Consider the following 20,155-nt stretch of genomic DNA (forward strand, 5'->3'; position numbering starts at 1 on the left):
TGGAATTCCAAGAAGCTTTTGATAGGTACTCTAATCAGAGGCTTTTAAGGGAACTAACTGGCTGTGGGAAAAGAGGGAAATCTTTGCATTGTTTAAATAATAAACAGATAGCAAATGGGCAATTACTTTTTACAATGAAAAGAGGTTCCAGTAGAGAACTGTGGGCCTCTGCTTAAGACCTGTGCTGTTTAGTATCTTCACAAATGACCTGGAAAAAGGGATGAGTATCTGGATGACAAAATTTTGTCAAACTCGAAAGTTAAATGTGTTGGTTGACTGACAAATTTCAAAAGCTCCTCATCAGATCCGTGGAAATACCAACTTATCAGTCAGGAGAATATGTCGAATACAAGGAATTATGGAAAGAATGGAAATAAAGATGGGAGTCATCATTTTGCTATTGCATAAACTCATGCTTTGCATGTATCTGGCATAGGGCATATATTTCTGTTTCCCTTATTTCAGATAAAAGACTTCATTGCTGCAAAAGGTTTAGAGAAGGCAGCAAAATATGGGAATATCTTCCATATAAGAAGGAACAGAAAGCTAGGACTTTTTTTGGCCTGGAAAAGAGATGACTGAGCTATTGTGACAGAGATTTGTAAAATCATGAGTGGATGGAGATGACAGACAGGATTCTATTATTTCCTATCTCTTTTGATCCATAAACTTGGAGTAGTGTGGGACTCCAACTTCAAAATGGACAAAAAGAGATGGTTCTTTATGCAGTAGTAGGTGGATGATCTATGGAACTCCTAGCAAAAGAATAACGTGGATACAAAAATATTACATGTCCTTGTCTTCACTGTCTGGGCCAGATTGGCCAAGTGTTTGGAAGAGGACTACTGAAAAGTTTGCCGTATCGGACGTGGAAAGTTTTCTGAGCTGAAGATGATCTGAGATAGGGAGAAGAGAGTATTCCCACAACCCACCAAGCATCAGGCACACTTGCCCTGCTCTTACTCTTCCCTTAGCATTTGGTTACCGGTGCTGAATGTTTGTTATTGCCACTTAAGCAGTCCCTGTGTTTCTTCTACTTCTCCTCTCCCTCTCCTGAAGTCATGGGCATTAGTTTCATCGAAGCAACAGGGCCTTCTTGCTTCTGTTCAGAAGAGGACACTTTGACTTATTGTTACAGTGATAAAATCAAGCATTTCTGGTCATGCTTTCCTGATTATCAGCTGCAGATCTTTCCAAGCCAGAGAAAGAGTAGAGGGGCAAGACAGACCCTTTAACTGAACCAATACAGCTGTTCATAGCAATATACAGTTATAGTTTCCAGGCACACTCTGGTAACTGTTAACAGTTATGGTATGCTTCGTTTAATAAGAAAAGATCCAAACTCCTGTCAGCATCTAAATGTTTCAGTATAACTTGTGCTTTTAAATGCATTTTATCATAAAACCACTTATTTTCTGGTTTTGTTTGTTTGTTTGCCTTTAACTAAGGAATTGATATTCCGAATGTTATAAGGATCCTGACTGAAAGTGGAACTCTGAGAAGACCAAGCAACAGCAGCACGCAGTGACATCGTAGTTAATAGAGTTAATATAGCAATGTTTACTTTCTGTAAGTTTGTTGTTTTACTTAATATGAACTCAGTGTACCTGATTTTGCTATGTTCAAATTTTGTACAGTGTTATTTTAATTAAATTAATAACTTGGTTTTGAGATTCTTGTTATTTATTTCTCCATATAGCTGAAATTTCTATATTGTGGAAAGGTTGTAAAGCTCATGTTCTTTCTTTTCATGTTAAAACATACTTTTAAAACAGGTAACTGTTGTTTTTCTCAATATCATTAAATACCGTACATTGACAGTCTGATCTTTTCTTATTGCTGGTTCTTTTACAAAGAGTTATCAGCAGAATGAACTACTGCAGTCAGCAGTACAAATTAATCCTACAACAAATACCTGGAAGTTACTCCCTGTGGCTGCTGGGCCTGACTCAAAAGCTTTTGTAATGAAAAATCCTCTCCAGTATAAGGATTATGAATAGGTCTCCACATATTTTTTTTAAATAAAGATTAAAAATAATAATAATAAATCAGTGCTGTCAGTCTAGTTCTGAGTTGAGAAGTACCTGGATTATAGCCCATTTAGGGAGCCTAGATAATTGGAAGCTTTAGCAAAGTCAGCAGAGGTTGGCTATGCTTGCAAATTCAGGGATACGTCCCAAGAGACCTAACCAGACTATGGTTAAGAGGCACTGATGTGGTAGCGAAAGTATCTTTTGTCTTCTGTTATCGCACCAGTATGAGAATGAAATGAAACCTGGCTTGTACTGTCCTTCAGTTCAGGCTCTTTTAACATGAACTTTTTTCCAACAAAAGCAGTAGTGGTTTTGACTGAATGTAAAGGTCTATACATTAATGATGACTACATTTGTGGGATGATGAAAAATGTTTTGGATGGTTACAAATTAGTGTGTTTGGGAAAAAAAAATTAAAAATTAAATTGTGTAATTAAAATTTGCTTCCTGCTTGTGATGTTGGGTAGCATTCAGTGGTTCTAATTAAAGCGCTTCAGCTTTGCAGCCAAATGCTGGTATGATATAGACATGCTGGGGCCAGATGGTAAATGAACCCTGTAATGTTAACTTACATTTTTGGGGGAGATCTGGATGGAATTGAGAATCCTCATCCCGATGGTTTCAATCTTCATATCACAGAATTCAAGATGCCACAAAAATAAGGTAACAAAGAAAGCAGCAACAAAATTGGTTAGTTTTGTTCTATGAACAGACACAGGAATGAAAACAGTTCACCAAAAAGTAAAGAAATTAAAACACAAAACGCTGCTTTAAGGAAATTGTGAAGAATTTCTAGAATGCCTCTAAATATGTTCTTGTCAGAAGCAGAGGTGGAACCAGAGCTCTTAGAGCTCATTTACTCTACAATAGGGACAATGTTAATGCTTGCTTAATGAACTCGGTCAGTAAAAACATCTTTTAGTTGAGACGAAATTCTGAATTCTGTTCCTGTAATGCAGAAAATAAAAATAGAAACATCTTTTTTTGTTTGTTTGTTTTCAAAGGGCAGAACATTCTATTAATTAAAATAATAAAATCAGAATGTTCAGCTGTTGTAAATGGCCATCTCTGGGACAGCTTCTTTTTCCTCTTACTATGGAACCACTCCTAGTGGAAATAAATTTAAAGTTAAGTTGAAATTACTTGGATTTGAGTATTTTTTTTCCCTTGGGTGCAGGAGGAGCATGCTGAAAATGGAAAGACCTCAGTCTATGGCACACTGATACAAAATAGTTTGAATGATATGCTGCAGAGTGTTGCTGTACTTCTCAAGGACAGCTGAGAAAACTGAACTGCACAAAAATCATATGAGTGTATGCTTCTGGAAATGTTTTCTGAAAATGTAGTCTCACATAGTCTATTCAGTTGTACAATTATCCCCCCCTTCCCCTTTTTTTTTTTGGGTGCAAATAGAGGCTGCAAAAGAATGACATTATTTTGTTCCTGTATCCGCCTGTATTTTGCGATGGCTTGGTATATTCTTATCCCAATGGAAAACTATTTTTGCTCCAAAACAGTTTTTAAAGATAATGTTTTACTTGTGCCAGAATTGCAAAGTAAGGAAGGTGTTCTCTTTACTGATGACGCTTGAAGGATGATGCTGACTGTATTTAATAATACAGTTTGTTTCTCACAGCAACAGCAAGGCAGACAGCTGGGGTAATTGGAGAATTAATAGAATTAAAACTTATGCAACAGCAAGAGAAATTAAACCAAGAGAAAATTTATTTTTCTTTTACCTTTACCTTAGTTTTATACATTTTACTCGGAGACCATAGAGCTTCAGGGAAGTGATTTTTAACAAACATGGAGAACTTCTCCTTCTCTTAGAAGGCAGAAAGCAGAAAGGAGAAGGGTATTCACAGGTGGAATTGATAGGAGATGAAAAGTTTTTGAGCGTGCGACAGAAGAGTTACCGTCTGCTGTAAATAAATCATGGTGATCTCTGTTCTAGACAGGTACGGAACCATCCTCCTCCGGTGTTGCTGCTCCCTGCATCTTCTGGGGTTGCGCTCTGTCCTCCTGACTTAGGAACTCACTGCCCCTTTCAAAGCGGCAAGCTCGGTCTGGGCATCAGTGCACAAAACGACACGGCCTGCCCGGTGGTTGGATGCCGTATGGGAAACCTGGAACGCCAACGCTGGCTCTGCGTTGCCTCCACCGAAATCCTTCTCTCTTCCGAGTGTTTTCCACCTCTAGAAACGCACATCTTGGTATCTGTTACTCCTAACGCACTCTCGTTACCTCCCATAGCCCATCCCCACAACCGCACTCAAGAGCACACACCGCTGTGGTGATACCGAAAAGCTGGTCGAAGAAACTCTCTAAGACTCGTTTTGGAGTTTTAGAAAGCAGGCATTCTTTATTGCAGTGCTGGATGCACGGGGGATAGTTCCACCTAGCGTGCATACCACAGCTTTAGCACTAACAGGTTATATAGAATAACTAATTGCACATTAATCAGATTAGTATACATATACATATAAATAATTGCAACTGATTGTCTTAGTACTGCCTACATCCGATCATGCGCAATGAAGGATCCATTTGAGTCAAAGGGCTGCTTTTGCGACCACCGACCCATTTGAAGTTCTTGTTGGCTGTCCCTGAAGTCTTTATTCTTGTCCTTGTTCTTTGATCTTGAAGCTTAACGCAGCTTCAATCACATGTGGTCAGTTTCAACATTGTTCTCATCTAGCATACGGGAACATCTAGTCATAAGAGCAAAGAACTGCAAAACTTAGGAGTTACTACCTCTACTAGTTAATCGCTTGGCTATACTTTTGTCTATGGTTTCAATCATAGTGTTAGTATAAGATTTCTGATAAGTATTTACCAAATCTCACTTTTACAGTCACCTAGCAGCAAACCAGTTTCCACGGCCGGTACAAAATATTAAAACCATCAAAATATTTAGACATACCATCCAGAATGTACGGAAATATGCTATCAGTGGGGAGGGACAGAAAAAAAGAAAACTTCGCCCTCCTCGCCTCTCCTCTCCGCCAGCCCGGAGACCACCACCTCGCACCCACTCACCGACTCCCGCTCCCGCGCGGACCATCCCCGCCGCCGCTGCAGGTGGCGCCAGCGCCCCGCGGCCCCGGGCGGAGCGGGGAGGAAGCGCGCTCCTTCCCGCCGCCGCAGCCGCTCACGTGGGCGGCCGATTTCCGGGCAGGTTCTCGGGGGGCGGAAGGGGGCTCGCGCTGCCGCGTGGTTGGTGAGTGGCCGGCGCGGGGCGGGGGAGGGGGCTCGGCGGCGCTGTTGCCGCGCGGGAAGAGGAAGAGGAGGAGGAAGAGGAAGAGGAAGAAGAGGAAGAGGAAGAGGGAGGAGGAGGAGGAGCAGGCGGTAGCGCCCGGCCCGACCCGGCCTGGCCCTGCCCTGCGCTAATCGGCCGCCTTTTGTGTGACCCACCCCCTTTCCCTCACGCTCCTGCGCAGGGCGGCGGGAAAGCGTGAGCACAGCCGCGGGCGTGCCGGTCCCGGCTAAACCGGCGGCCTCGGCTCTCCATCCCCGGCCGTGGGCCTCCTCCTCCTCCTCCGCCGCCGCCCCCTGCCTTGCCTCCCCTCCCCTCCCCCGGGGGTGCTTCCCTCAGCCGCTGCTCCCGCCTCGCCTGCCGCTGGAGGAGCCCCGGCTCTTCCCCGACGCGGCTGCGGCGGCTGCCGGGAGCCGAACTTGGCGGCCTCCCCGCCGGCAGCGGGCGGGAACTGACGCGCTTTATTTAAACGCCTCGTAGAGAGAGCGACTGGAGAGAAGCGGTTCTTCGGGAACTAAGCCGAAAGATGTCCCGGGACGGTGAGGAAGGTTGTTTAACGGCCTAGTCCGGCGGGAGGAGCCGCCGCCGCCGCCTCCTCCGCTTCAGCAGCGCTTCGGCTCTGGGGTATGGCGTTTGCGGCGTGGAGCGGGCTGATGGTGGTTGGGTTGTGTGGTGACGGGGATAGGCTGGCCAGCGCCGGAGCCTCAGAAAGTTAATTGCGATGTGAGTAATTGCCCCCCTTGGTTGGGAGAGAACTCGCCCAGGTGGAAATCTTCTGCGGGATGAGAGGTGTTAGGGCAAGTACCCGGCCTTCTGGTTTGTCAGGATTTTCCTGATTGCTTGAGCTTGTAAATGTGCTGGTAGCAAGATTCCCTGAGGATACTGCCTCAGAGCTGCAGTAAGGGAGTAAATTACAGGTGGAACCGCCGCTCCTTTTGGGTCCCGTCTGTTTCCCTAAGCCTGAGGCAAGGATGGCCGAGTGACAACTGAAGTAGCTTCTGAAAAGCGCTGCGGACAGCTTCATGTTAAAGGAAGCTGGCGTTGATTCGAGGTTATTTTAATGTTCTGGATTGTAAAACTGTATCAGTGCATAAACTGTTAGGTGCGCTTAGCTCTGTCCTGTTGGAGGAGGGCCGAGTGAAAATACAGTTGAAGTCGAAAGGCAAACAGTTGCTTCAGCAAGAAGTTTTATTATAATCTTTACATAACTTCATAAGCTGTATACAGTTTTGTTTAATGTCTTATGACATAGAGACTGTGGTGTTTGTTTTCACGGCTTTGATTTTGTAAGCATTTTATCTCTCGTTTAGCATGGTACCTATGAATTGGAAATGCATATGTTTAGATTTCCAATAAACTATTTCCAAAATATGCAGTGCAAGGTAAACTGCGCTGCTTTGTTTTAGTAGGAGAAAGCATATTTTATAAGACTCCTCCTTTAAAAGAACTTAATTGACTTTGTTCAGGTGTGTGCGCACCTGTATCGTAAAGTTTCTAAGGCTAATTGGAAGCCAAACATTTTGCCTTATGGAGTGAGGCTTCCTAAATATCTCCATTAAAGCAAGCTTTGTAAGTGGAAATAGCATTCGTGTCAAAAGCTTCTAGCTATTTCTGTAAGTCTTGCAATCAAGTAGTGAAAAACTTGTTGTAATTTTTTCCTAAAAGATGCATATGGTAAAAATCAAAAGCTTATAAAACCACAGTTGTTATAGTTGGATACTAAAGGACCTCTTTATTTTGGCACCAAACCCCAAGTTCTTTAAAGCCTTTTCAGTTGATAGGTTACTTATGCTAAATTTATACTTCAGTTAAAGTGGTCTTGCATATAGCTGTTTTAAGCTAGCATGGGAAAAGCAGAAATTAAGTTGTAGTCCAATATTTGTATAATCAGTTGTTTAAGTTGTTTTAAAAGAATAGAAAATGACAATTGGGTTTAAAACTTTCTTTAGTGATTATCTTGATGATGTGTATGTCAAATATTGTGATACAGCACAAATTTACAGTTTGAAGTCCACTGGGAAAAAAATCAGCTGTCGAATTCCATTTCCTAGAGTGAATGATGATCATGTCCACCATAAAAGAATCATTGTTTGGATATTTTATTTAGAAATCTATGGGTTTAGTCAGCTGTATTTTTTTTTTCTTTTTTTTTAGTTAGTTTGGTCTTTAAAATTTGAACGTTTTGTTTGCAACTTTTTTGTATAGTTCAGATTTTAAGAATGTGTAAAACCTAGTTACTCAAAGAGTAGTTTGAAAGAGCAGAAACAAAAAGTTTATGTACCTGACAGCATGGACTTTATACTGTGTACAGTGAGGTCTGGAAGTATTCAGATTTCCAGCTCTGTAAATACCTGTTATCATTAGAAAGCTGTGAGATGTTAAACCTAACATCATAATGGCTTTGTGCTTGTCTCCCCCTTTTAAACTGTAAGGAATCTCTGCAACCACTCCTAGGAGTCGTCAGACCATGGATTCATGGTTTTAATTAACAGAAATCTAGGCACAATTTGTATGTGATGTTGAGTGTTATGACATCAGCTTCTGGAGTTTTGTTAAGAATGAATTTAGAAGTATGGAGATCAAGGGAAGGAAGATTAAATAAAGGAACTTGAGGTGTAGTGTTTGTTGGGTTTTTTTGGTGGTTTGGGTTTTTTGGGTGGGGTGTTTTGCCTTTTTTTTTTTTTTTTTAAGTCTGATAGAATTAGGAGTACTTTTATCAGTACAGATATGTCAAAGCCAAAAGGTCATTCAGGAATTGAAGTGTGGGGTTTGATTTGTTTTGGTTATTGTACATCTAGTATGTCTGTACTACTTCTCATACTACCTTATAGCTACTCATACTACCTTATTTCTTATGCCTTTATTTAATATGACTTAGTTTTTCAGTCTCTTTTTACTCTATATGTGCCCATTTAACACCTCCCCCCCAGCTTCTTTCCAGTTACTGGTTTTAAATGCGCAGACTGGACTTTTCAGTGTGTAGTGGAAGTTTTCTTAGACTCTTCTATACTGCTGTTATCAGTGAAGGCCTGATTAAAACCTGTGATTTTACCTGTGCAGACTATGCTATTAATGATTGAGTTGGTAAACAACGTACAAATTAAATGAAACAGTTCACCAAGCTCCTTCGGCTTGACAAGAGTCAACTATGTAAAAAGTTGCTTTATTGGCAGGAACTTTTTAAAACAAAACCAACAACTTAATCAGATAAAGCAGTGGAAGATGCAGTTACTTAAGTGATCTTTTTCAGTAAAGTAGTTCCCAGAGCAAAGATAACCAAAGGACCAGCAGAATGTTTTCTGGACACTAGAAGAACAGCTGTACTGAATCAGTCTGCATGTCTGTTTAGCCTAGCATCTTGTCTCAGGAGCAGACACTAGTTTATGCATTGGAAAAAGCATAAAATCAGTAGCCTTCATTAGGAAGTTGCTGCTCTTTGGTGGGAAAAAAATATTTGTTTGTAGTGTATTTAATCAAATTAAAATTCTGAACATCTTTTTGCAGAGAATCAGAATGACTAAAAAAAGGAAACATCAAGAAGATTTCCAGAAAGTGAAATTAAAGGTTGGGAAAAAAAAGCCTAAACTAGAGAATGCAACTGATACTACCTTCAAAACAAAGGCCATACAGATTCCTGAGCAGCTTAAAGAAGATGGAGTGCTTCCTACGCAAAATAGAAAACTTAACATAAAGGTATACTGTGTCATTACATTCTGAAATGACAGAAAATTACATGTCATTTATCTAGATTTACTATGTTTACTAGAGTTCAGGAAAAAATATTAAAAAAAAAAAATTAAAAAAACCCAGCAGAGTATCTGAATACAGCTTCTTTGTCCTTGACAATAAGCTGACCTGTGAATTTAATACTCAAATTGCTGGACCAGCATATAGCCCAAGGGAAAGGTTTTCAGCAGTGCAAAAACTCAAGTTGCACACTGATCTAAGTATCTAGGATTAATGTTTGGTTTTTGAAAGTCTTTTGTAACTTAAGGACGGGGTTTTAAAAAGTAGACTTCCTGAGATGATGTTTTTAAAAAATCTTGCATTTCTTTGGGTGGTGGTTCTGCTTTTCTTCCTTTGTGTTGTCTTCTATCTCTTGCTGCTCTCTGCTTAAACTGAAGAAAGCTGTTGAGACTGAGATTTCATAGTTCTACTTTTGAGAACAAGTGTGAGAGGACATATTTTTGGTCATCACTCTGTTAAGTCAGTAGGGTTGTGCATAAACTTAAGAATGAAGGAGTATCTGATTACCTGAAGGACAAGTGTTGTGGTTTAACCCCAGCCAGCAACTAAGCACCATGCAGCCACTTACTCACTTCCCCCCCACCCAGTGGGATGGGGGAGAGAATCGGGGCGGGGTGGGGGGTAAAACTTGTGGGTTGAGAAAAGAATGGTTTAATAGAACAGAAAGGAAGAAAATAATAATGATAATAATAACAATAATAAAATGACAATAATAATAATAAAAGAATTGGTATATACAAAACAAGTGGTGCACAATGCAATTGCTCACCACTTGCCAACTGACACCCAGTTAGTTCCTGAGCAGTGATCCCCCCCGGCCAACTCCCCCCAGTTTATATACTGGGCATGATGTCACATGGTATGGAATACCCCTTTGGCCAGTTTGGGTCAGCTGTCCTGGCTGTGTCCCCTCCCAACTCCTTGTGCCCCTCCAGCCTTCTCGCTGACTGGGCATGAGAAGCTGAAAAATCCTTGACTTAGGCTAAACACTACTTAGCAACAACTGAAAACATCAGTGTGTTATCAACATTCTTCTCATACTGAACCCAAAACACAGCACTATACCAGCTACTAGAAAGAAAATTAACTATCCCAGCCAAAACCAGGACAACAAGTCACGGTATCTTGATTTTCTTGTCATTGAATTTTGATGATTTGTTCATTGTTACGCTTTAAACTAATATTGTAGTTGTTCTGAACATATTATGCTGTTATGAATAGCAGTACCTCGTAAGAATAGATTTTGCATTTTTGAGTGTTTAAGAAAAATGCTGGAAATAGGTGGGGAAATTTAAAATGCTTAAAGTAATAATGATGGCAAGTATATATGTTTCTTTCCTTTTAGGATCTGCTTTCACAGATGCATCACTATAGTCCTGGGGTTAAGCATAATGCACTTCTTGGGCTCAAAGATCTCCTGTCTCAGTATCCATTTGTAATTGATGCACACCTTTCAAATATAATAAGCGAGGTGGCAGCTGTGTTTACAGACAAAGATTCTGGTGTCAGAGGAGCAGCTGTTCACCTACTGCAATTCTTGGCTTCAAAAATAAGAGCGGAACAGATTGCTCCATTTTTTCCTTTGGTAAGTGCCCATCTCTCCAGTGCCATGACTCATATCAGTGAGGGAATTCAGGAAGATTCATTGAAAGTCTTGGATGTTTTATTGGAAGCATACCCAACTCTTCTCACAGACCGCAGCAGTATATTGTTGAAGAATTTTGTAGAGCTTATTTCTCACCAGCAACTGTCAAAAAGACTGAAAAGCAGAGAGAAACTTTCCTGGATGCTCTCTGTTAACCCAAATCGCAGAGTAACCTCTCAGCAGTGGAGGTTGAATGTACTTACCAGGCTCAAGAAGTTTCTCCAGGCAGTGGTAGATGGATCCAGTGAAATAGAGGATGAAGGGCTTCAAGAGCAAAAGGATGGCCCTCATTCTGTGAGGAACCCAATATGTATAAGTTGGAAGGTCCATGCAAATAATCAGCAACATATACAACTGTTTGAAAATGGTGGCTTACGACCAAAGATCAACTCATCATTTAGACTGAGGTGAGAAAACATTAACTAATTTGGGAATTAATGTCAACTGTATGATCACAATGTTAGACTGTGGTTCGTTGCTGTTGAAGACAACAATTTAATTTTTATTGTGGGGTTGTCCCTTAGCCATATTTTAGGGCATTTAGTGTAATGTGCAGTCTTACTGCAGTGGCTTGAAGATGTGGAAATACTCAGCAGATAACAGTGCTATGTGTATATTATGAACTTTCCCATTATCAAATAGAAGCTTTATTTTATGCTATGCATAACAACTTTGGAAGACCAGCTCTAGTGGTTTTCTTGGAATGCGAACTGATGACCACACGTTGTTGCAGGATATCAAATAGACCTGAGGGCAAGCAGGCAAATTTCTTTACATGAAATGTAAGCTTGTTTCTTACACTGTGATAATGAATTCTACTGAAACTTTGTGCTTTTACCTGCAAGAGTCTATCATAAGTTTAGGAGTCTATTTCCTTTGACTATAGCTCCTTTTAAAAAGGACAGCATGATGTGTCTGGCTGTATGAAGTTCTGCGGAGTTTCCAATTCTAGCTATTTTTAATCAATTCACCAGTTTATATCTTCACTATGAGATAAAAGTTGTCTCATCTGAGACATGTTGATGAATATGGAAGAAAGCATAGTCTGCTTAGTCACAGAAAGGTTTGTGTGTTTTTCAGTAGTACTCTAAATAGATGTGAGCTGAAGTTAAGGGAAAAATAACTAACCATCTTTCTTTCTCTTCCTCCTTTCTGATTCACCCACTCCTCAAACTAGAGGGGAACCTCCCACCCCACTTTATGGTACCTTTTAAACATTTGCATCCTCATGTATATGCATTACTATAGATGTTACATACCTGCTGGTAGGAGATCTGGAATGACGACTTGAAAAACAGAAGCTGTTTAGCCATTACACAGGACTTCTAATCCATAGATAGCAGGGTGGTTTGAAGAGAAACCAGAATCCTTGTTTTACTGCTGGGGGAGACTGAATAAGGGGTATAAAGGAGTTAATACCAAATTCATCTAGGAGGTCAGTGGCAGAAAAGGGTATAAAACCCACGGCCTAATCCATTGCTATGTCCGTCTCATATCTTTGAATGAATGAAGTGCAGAGGAAGAGGTGTTCTCTTTTAATACTACAGGTATTGGCCTGAGTTAGCAGGCGTTTTCCATCTTTGTCTTGGAGACACACAAATGACCATTCCATTTCCACTCTCCTAGGCTTTCTCTTGGCAGATAGCATATTACTTCTAGTAGGTATAGGAAATTTATATTAAGCTAAGTAAAATCTGCAGCTTATTCTCATAAAAGTGGTTGTTAATATAGCATAAGAGTTCAGTCATGACCAACAATATCTGCTGCAGGTAAAACTTTAGTTGGAAACTAGACCAGTGAAGCCCATGAGGCAGGGGGAATGGTTCAGTGCTGAGCACACAACAGTCTTATGGAATTCGTCTCTGCAGTCAGAAGCATACGATTGTGGACCACCGTATATCAGAGGATTCTTGTATTGTGCCCTGAATGATATGCAGTGGGTGATATACCATGCCCTGTAGTAGCTGAAGATGGCATTGTATCCAAGGTCTAGGAAAATAAACTTTACGTCTGGTGTCACCTGAATTGGATTCCACTTTTCTGAGGAGCTAGATTTTGGTGAAACATCGTGATCGACTTGTGGTTATAAATACTTTCAAAAAGGCGTTTGCAAGCATGAGGAGGAGCCAGAAGAATAGAAGGAAACATTGCTAGAATCCAAGGCAAGACTGGCAAAGCAAGCTGATGGCAGCAGAACAGGAGGATGGAAAGAGAAGGGGCATCTGCTGAAGGTACTAAAATGTTCTCGTTTTATTGCATTTGCGCATATTTTTGGTATATTCATTTTGCACAAAGGGCCAGTACAGCTTGTTTTAGTGGATATCTGCAAAATTCTAAGAGTGGAAGTTAATGTGGTGGCTTTTGTATTTGCCACTGAAATCTTTTCTAGTAGTCTGAAGATGTTTAACTCTGTTTCTTCCAATCCCAACTGTGGCCTTTTACAGGCATTCCCAGGCCTCTGCTATGGCCATTACTGCAAGGACAGAATTTACTTCTAATAAGAGGTGCAAAGCATCTGTAATGCTCCTTGAGTACTTCCAAAATCTCAAACAGTGTGTATATTTTTGTTAAAAGAAGTCAATGCACAAATAGTCAAGTCCTAACTATAGGTAATGAGTTGACCAAACCGTAAGTAATTGCAGTGTGTATGTATTGATGGCCTCATTACTAATACTGCAAGTAAGTTTCAACTTTGTTCTTTAAAAAGTAGGCTTCCAAACACCACTAATAGTATGCTAAACTTTTAAAGTTCCTGTATCTTTTTAATATTGCAAGTTCATTGTGTAGTGATGGCACCTCATTGATAACCTTGTGGTTATGGAAAGGGATTTTCAGAATCGGTTTGCAGTGTTAATGTTTAGTAAAAAGTGTAGATTCTGAGCTTGGAATGCTGGATGGTTCAAAAATGCAAATCTTAAGACTTTGTTATTTTCTGTTGTGTGCTAGGTCTTCCTACTGTGTGTGAATTAAAGATTACAGTGAATTAGGAGATTATTAGAATATATCTTCTGCCTTATGTGCTGACTGTGCTTCTTCTTGCATCAAACTCATTTCAGGTGTGGAAAAATGGAAAGCCTTCACAACTTAAATGTGGTGATACCAAAGCGTGTGATCTTTTTTTGGACTGGATGGAAGTGGTGCTGAAGAGAAATGGTAGACCTTCTGTTTCTGCTGAGAAAGGACAAAATGAAGCTGCAGAAAAAAACAAAGACGACTTGAGACACCAAAATGGAAAACAAAGCACAGTGAATAAATATGTGTATGGTGTGACCTGTGCTTCAGATAGAAATGGAAAATACAGTTCACTTTGTGTACTGAGTGTTTCTTTGCTGCAATTGGCAGTGCACACAAAAATGGAGGACAGTAACCTGGCTTAGACTCTGAGCCATAAAAACTCGTTAACTTCCAATGACTTTTCCTATTTTAAGCAGCAGAAAGTTGTTTCCTTATTTTCTGTTTCTTTTACATTTCCTTGACTTCCTTAGCTGAATTTCTGTTGTCCTTTTACTGTCAAATGGCAAATACATTACACAGTTTTCTTTTGTTTGGTCCTGCTTTATAAAAATATTGGCATTTTAAAGAAAAATGCCAGCTTAAGGGGTACACAAATATCTTGCAGCTCCCTTCGATAGTATTTCATACCAATGTGAAGGTAGTATGCTTTGTAGTGTGAGAGCCGCCTTACCATTAAAGAACAGTGATAACAGATACGTGACAAAGATTAACACTTTAATTTACATCAAACCCTCCCAGTTCCAGTGAACCTGGGCTATTGCACTAATCAAACGCATACTGGACAGATTACAGTAATACTTTGTCATCATCTGTTACTGGCAGTCAGATTTTATTTACTGCTTTTGTTGTTAACCTTGAATATTTGGAGGAGTCTTCTCTTGAGAGATGGCGGCTTCTTTTGCAGAGGTAGATGAAAGCTGTGCTAAGCATTCTTGCGCAAATGCTTTTGGCAGCTGAGTGGAGTATCCCTTTTGGCATGAATTCTTCCTTCTTTTTCCATCCCTTGTTTCAGAAGAATACTGAAATAGTTGGGGTGGGTGTGTTAACACTTTTTTAGGAATCTTTGGGTGTGTTAACACTTTTGTAGGAATCTTCAGGTGTGTGTTGCCAACTTCTCAGGTTTCGTGCACTGTTCGCTGTTTGATGGGTAGATTTTTTTGCGCACCAGAAATAGATCGCTCAAATTCCAGAGCTCTGCTGTAATATCAGGTATTATTTTCAGAGAAATTATTAAAGACTACTACTTGAGAACTATTTAAGCCAATTACTGACATTTCAGAATCCCAGCTAAGTGTGTAGTCCTGTCATGGCATAGCATTTACAGGACAACGTTTTTCAGTGAGGTTATGGTCTTGGTATCAGCTGGCTTGTCCAGTGATGCTTTAGAATTCATTGTGGTTATAACTGGAAGGTGGGGTTTGTCTCCTGTGCCTTTAGATGACTGAGAGTTAAATGTCTAAGTTGGAACTATTCACCCTAAACTCTCTTTACAGTCTGAAAGGAACTGGTGTCTTTACTGCAGTGTCTGTGGCATAGAAGGGACATAGAGCAAAAAGGAAGGGACAAATAAGCCAAATTACATTGACTGTATGCACTGGTTGCTGCAGTTAATGCTAAGCTTTATAAAATTTTAACATGTCTGATAGTTGTAGGTATTAAGATAAAACTATCATTTTTTTTTCTTATGACCAGTTATGTTTCCACTTGTCCCTTTTATTTTGTGCTGGAGATCTAAATTCTCTCTCTGATCTTGCCTTCATTGAAAAAGACCCTGCATTTGTCTCACACTTTCTTCTTATTCCTTTGCAGATGTCTTCTCCCTGCTCCTTTTGCAGTTTGTTAATACCTGAATTTGTTTTGGTTTAGTAATTTTCTTGAGAAACCAATTTCAACCAGAGGGAAATGACAGAGTAAAATTTTCTGTTATGTGCATATTACAGATGACTGCAACAGCATGACAACTGTAGTTTCATAGAAGGATATAACTAATTGGATAATTTGGAAATGGCAGGATGACCAGGAAAAACTGCTTTACGTCTTTAATCCAGTATGAAATGAAAATATTTGTAAACAGAACTTGTCTGCCTATCTGTGGAAAGAAAGCAGTTTTTCAGATCCTATTTTGGGTGTATATGTAAAGAAAAATCATTTGGAGAACATCAGTGAAATAGAAAGGAGTTTAACAGGAGGTTCAGTGTACCAATTTTATGTATGTTAGGAAGTTAGAATCATGATGGGAATTCCCTGCTGTGAGTTAGAAAACAAAATCATCATGGAAAACAATGTCAGAAATCATCAGTTAAAATTATTACTGCTTTTTTTTTTTCTTTTTTAAGGGTTCTTGTTAAATGGAAACCCTTTCAGAAGCTTCTGTATTGCTTAAAATTAACAGGAATTATTCAAAGGTTTCTTTCTTTAAAGAACTGCCTTTTTAAAATGGATACAAATTGCCTGAATTTATGCAGGAGCAGGATTTGGTCATTTGCACTGATAATCCCTTTTGAAACACAAATGAAGTGTGTTATAAGACAGGGGAAAACAAAGTCCTTGGTTTTCTTGCTTTCTGGGAGATACTCTTTTAAGTTAAACTATAGCTCTTCATTTTTGATAGTTTTTGTTTACCTTCATAATCAGATGATTTTAATAATTTTCCAGCTAGTTGCTCTCCAGAGCATTATAGTTAAACACCAGGTGGGAACCAAAGTTCTATTTTTTGCAGAATGTTGGTTTGTTTTTTTTTCCTATTAATATGATCAAGCATTATGTTTATTATAGCTGGAGATGGTTATTAACTGTAATAAACCTTATGCATTTGATAATACTTTGTAGTCAGTTTCATTATTTTGTTTCAAGGCATTTAAAACTTAAAGGTTTTTCATTTTGTTGTGTGCCGAGTACAGTGAATTCTTATCTGTTGGCTGAAGGTGATATGATAATGCAAATCGTATTTCTCCACTTTATAGACTTTACATATAACAATGGGGAAAGAAATACTGAAATCTGTAAGAAGCTGTTACAGAAGCACAAACTTGCAGGGAGACTTGGGAGCAGGTTTGTTGTAGATGGTTTGAACTCCTTTTTTTCTTACTGAAATATCTAGCAAAGCAAGCAAACATTTAATGTATTAAAGTAATTTTTCCTGTTACTCAGCAGGAAAGTGGTATTGCTCTAATCTGTTTTTAAAGGTGTGATCTTTATCTTTTTTCTTTTTTCTTTTTTTTTTTTTTTTTTGCTTTTGTCATTTAGGTCTCTGGCAAGTGTAATGGACAGTGCAGAAAAAGGCCTGTCCTCGGCTGAAAACTTAAAAGGTTTTATTGAGATAATAATTCCATTACTGATTGAGTGCTGGATTGAAGCATCTCCTGCACAATCAGCTCCCATTCTTGGAAACCTTTTGGAATCAGAATCTCAGCAGCTTATGCAGCAAGTGCTTAGTATAATACATTTATTATGGAAACTCACAAAGCGACATGATGAAACATACAAAATGGTAAGGGAGAAGTGATCTGTGGCATAATAATGACAGTTCATTTTGTTTTGATTGGAAACTAGTGATTTGGTGATTGGAAGTAGTGGAAATATTTTATTAAGAGAGAAAAAGCCTAGGTTTTGAGTAGAATTTGGATTTTATCAAGTCTCTTACTGGAGAAAAGAATCTGTTGAACTGAGCAATGAGATCACAGGTAGTCTACAGGAATCCTTCTTGACAGGCTACAGCACAAAAGCCTTTGAAACTGAAAGTGTTACCGGAGGAGCATTTTGTCTCCCAGATAACCTCTAGAATATAAATTTGAACAAAGCATAGAATGGAGTTGTGTGTTCCTTGTTTTTATGCATTGAAAAATTTTACGGGGTGTGTGGGGGTGGAAATGAACAAACCCTAAACCCTTGGAAAGGTAGGGGATAACGATGGTATGAGATCCTGTAATTGCTTGGTGCAACCTATGTTGTTGTGTCATGATTGGTAGTGTCACAAGGCATCAAATCAAAGCCTCAATAAGAATTTTGGAAAATATCCTTGAAGTTTTTTTTCCCCTAATTATTTTGTCTGTCTTTTTCTTTGATAAATTAATTGCTATTTTTTTGTAACTTTTGCTGCTCTTCCAAAGATTTTGGAAGCTGGAAAAAGAGCACTCGTTTTGGCTATTGAGAGTAGTTGGAAGGAGTGTCTTGACAGCTCTTTGTTTTACCTGCGTATAGGGCTGTAGGTCCATTTGCTAAACAGGTATCTATGCATAGAGTAATTATTGGAAAGCATTTGTGGAATCATTCCATTAGACCAGAGTTACCCAACATACACAGTCTGAGGGATGGATTCAGTGTGTCTGAACAAAACACGCAGTTCCCCTTTTTCCTCTTCATCGTTTTTAGAGGGCCTCTTAGAAGCAGGCAGTTGGCCAGGTAAATACCTGTGGCAGCCTACTGCCCCCAGCCTTTTTCTTTAGGGTACTGCAGAGCTGCTGCCCTTAGCCATAGGGTGCCTGCATTTTGGTCACATGAAAGGAGTGTTCCTGTGTCAAGATGTGAGCTGTTTTAGGTACATGCAGTTGCATTATGACCTTAAGATGGTTTTTTTGGGGGGGGGGGGGGGGAAACCCTGATGTCCATAAAACCCTTTTTTTTTTTTCTTTTGAGCATATTGTGTTTTAGATATGATAAACAGTTTATTTTGTCTTTTCCTTTATAGTCACCTTCATGTATAAAATGCATTCAGATGGCTGTTTGAAAATGGAAGCTTTGCTTATTTAACAGCCCTTAGGCTTACAGGCCAAAGTGGTTATTACAGTGGTTATTACACTTTGGAAGACCACTCTGAATATGCTTAGTGGAAACCTATTAATCTTTGAAATAGTTTAATGGTCATTCTCTGTTCTTAGTACTTGAATATCAGAAAGAATATTCTGCCTGACCAATCTGATAGCAATGCAGGCTCTTTTTGTGATGAGTTCTGCTGGACACTATGGGATGGTGACTGTCTGCTAACCCACAAAGTAAAATTATTTTTAAGTATTGAAAAAAAATCCTTTTACTGTAAGGATGACCTTTCTACTGGAAAACACTTTGTTAGTGGGCTTTGAACTACAAGTACACTAATGATGGGGAAAGATGAAGGCAGTGTCAGAATAAGTCTTAATGGAAAACTTGGGACAGTCACTGCAAGTAAATCAGAGTTCACTCTGATTTTTAAGTACCCTCATAAAGTTGATATAAAAGCACTTTCTATTCACATCTGTAACTAAGTTTAATATTGTATATATCCACATTAAGATGTGCTAAGAAAATACACCAGTCCAGTTTGGATTAAATGTTGTCACTCAACCTTGACTTGCATCATAACTTTACTCCCTTGTTTTGTGGACCTTCAGGTTCATGTACAGGACTTCACATTTTCATCTGAACGTAAATATATATATGAAAACTTGCAAACAGAAGCTAAAGTTCCTGTTTTTCATTGATTCCAATAATGGATTTTGGAAGATGATTGCATTGATGTATTTCACTTACTTCTAAGTTTGTTTTCTGTCTGCCATCTGCTTTCCTTAACAGGAGCTATGGCTTCGAATGAATTACCTTGTTGATTTCAAGCACCACTTCATGCGTCATTTTCCTTATTCTTTACAAGAAACAGTAAAGCACAAAAAGAAAGATTCGTGCAAAGGGTAAGAATAAAATCAATGTCACGTTATAGCTTTTAATTTTGTAAGGTAAGTGAGACAGTGTGAGTCATGCTTCATCCAGTACTAAATTTTTAATGTTGGAAAAGAAAACTTTTTATTGCGTATTCCTTGAAGATCTGTAGCGAAGTTTTTATAGGAAGGTACATTGCTTTGAATTGAGAACTTTTGGTTGTTCTCTGTAAAAGTATTGTATGGGAGGTCATCTGAATAGCCTCCAGTAGAAATCAAAATGCTGTCTTAGAGAAATGCAAGTATTTTATTGAATGCTTGATCTGGAATTTGCATATTGCTAAATGGTGATTTGTGTTAGTCTGACTAGTTTCATATTTCTGCATGTTTTGTTCAGCAGTCAACTGAAATACATCAAAACATAGTTAAAACATTTTTTTCACCCCCATCTGCTCTTCTAATATTTTATTACAGGGCTGGATAAATCCAGCTAGGAGGGGAGATGGGACACATTGTGCCTATGCTGTATGGCAAAGCAGTACTGGAGCAGGAGAAGCCAAACACTCACATGTTTCTTCACTATTGAGCTGGCAGAGTGGGTGCACCAATTTTGTTCTGGTACAGGCCAGTAGCAGGTTGTCTCCCCTCTCAGCTCCCAGATGTGACACTATATTCACGCAAAGTCTGTTCTGGAGTCATTCTGTGCCATTGCAGTCCATGTAGAACACTGGTGTATGTACAAGGGGTATCAGCTGGTGTCTATCTTGGTTTCAAATACTGGCAAACAGTGCCACTGCAGATTGAGCTGTAGTAGTAGAACTCTTTTTATACT

The 20,155-nt window shown here is 39.3% G+C and overlaps 2 protein-coding genes across 8 annotated transcripts in view; both read left to right on the forward strand.

Moving 5' to 3' along the window:
• Positions 1-3,175, forward strand: part of LOC128141848 (uncharacterized) — a 29,261-nt gene extending 26,086 nt beyond the window's left edge. For all 6 annotated transcript variants that reach the window (XM_052787116.1, XM_052787115.1, XM_052787113.1 and 3 more), the window contains one exon: positions 1,449-3,175. In XM_052787116.1, the coding sequence (XP_052643076.1) occupies positions 1,449-1,528 (80 nt within the window). In that variant the 3' untranslated portion in view covers positions 1,529-3,175. The remainder of the gene's footprint in view (positions 1-1,448) is intronic.
• A 2,020-nt stretch (positions 3,176-5,195) lies between these two features.
• TEX10 (testis expressed 10) overlaps positions 5,196-20,155 on the forward strand; it is a 60,073-nt gene continuing 45,113 nt past the window's right edge. Inside the window, exons 1-6 of one of the 2 annotated variants that reach the window (XM_052788574.1) lie at positions 5,196-5,253; positions 5,770-5,913; positions 8,794-8,982; positions 10,382-11,088; positions 16,943-17,186; positions 19,244-19,356. In XM_052788574.1, coding sequence (XP_052644534.1) covers positions 8,803-8,982; positions 10,382-11,088; positions 16,943-17,186; positions 19,244-19,356 — 1,244 coding nt within the window. In that variant the 5' untranslated portion in view covers positions 5,196-5,253; positions 5,770-5,913; positions 8,794-8,802. Of the gene's footprint in view, positions 5,254-5,637; positions 5,914-8,793; positions 8,983-10,381; positions 11,089-16,942; positions 17,187-19,243; positions 19,357-20,155 lie in introns of those variants that run through there. The other variant, XM_052788573.1, reaches the window with a different exon arrangement.

This window comes from Harpia harpyja, chromosome 5 (genome assembly GCF_026419915.1).
Source record: "Harpia harpyja isolate bHarHar1 chromosome 5, bHarHar1 primary haplotype, whole genome shotgun sequence".
Lineage (NCBI taxonomy): Eukaryota > Metazoa > Chordata > Aves > Accipitriformes > Accipitridae > Harpia > Harpia harpyja.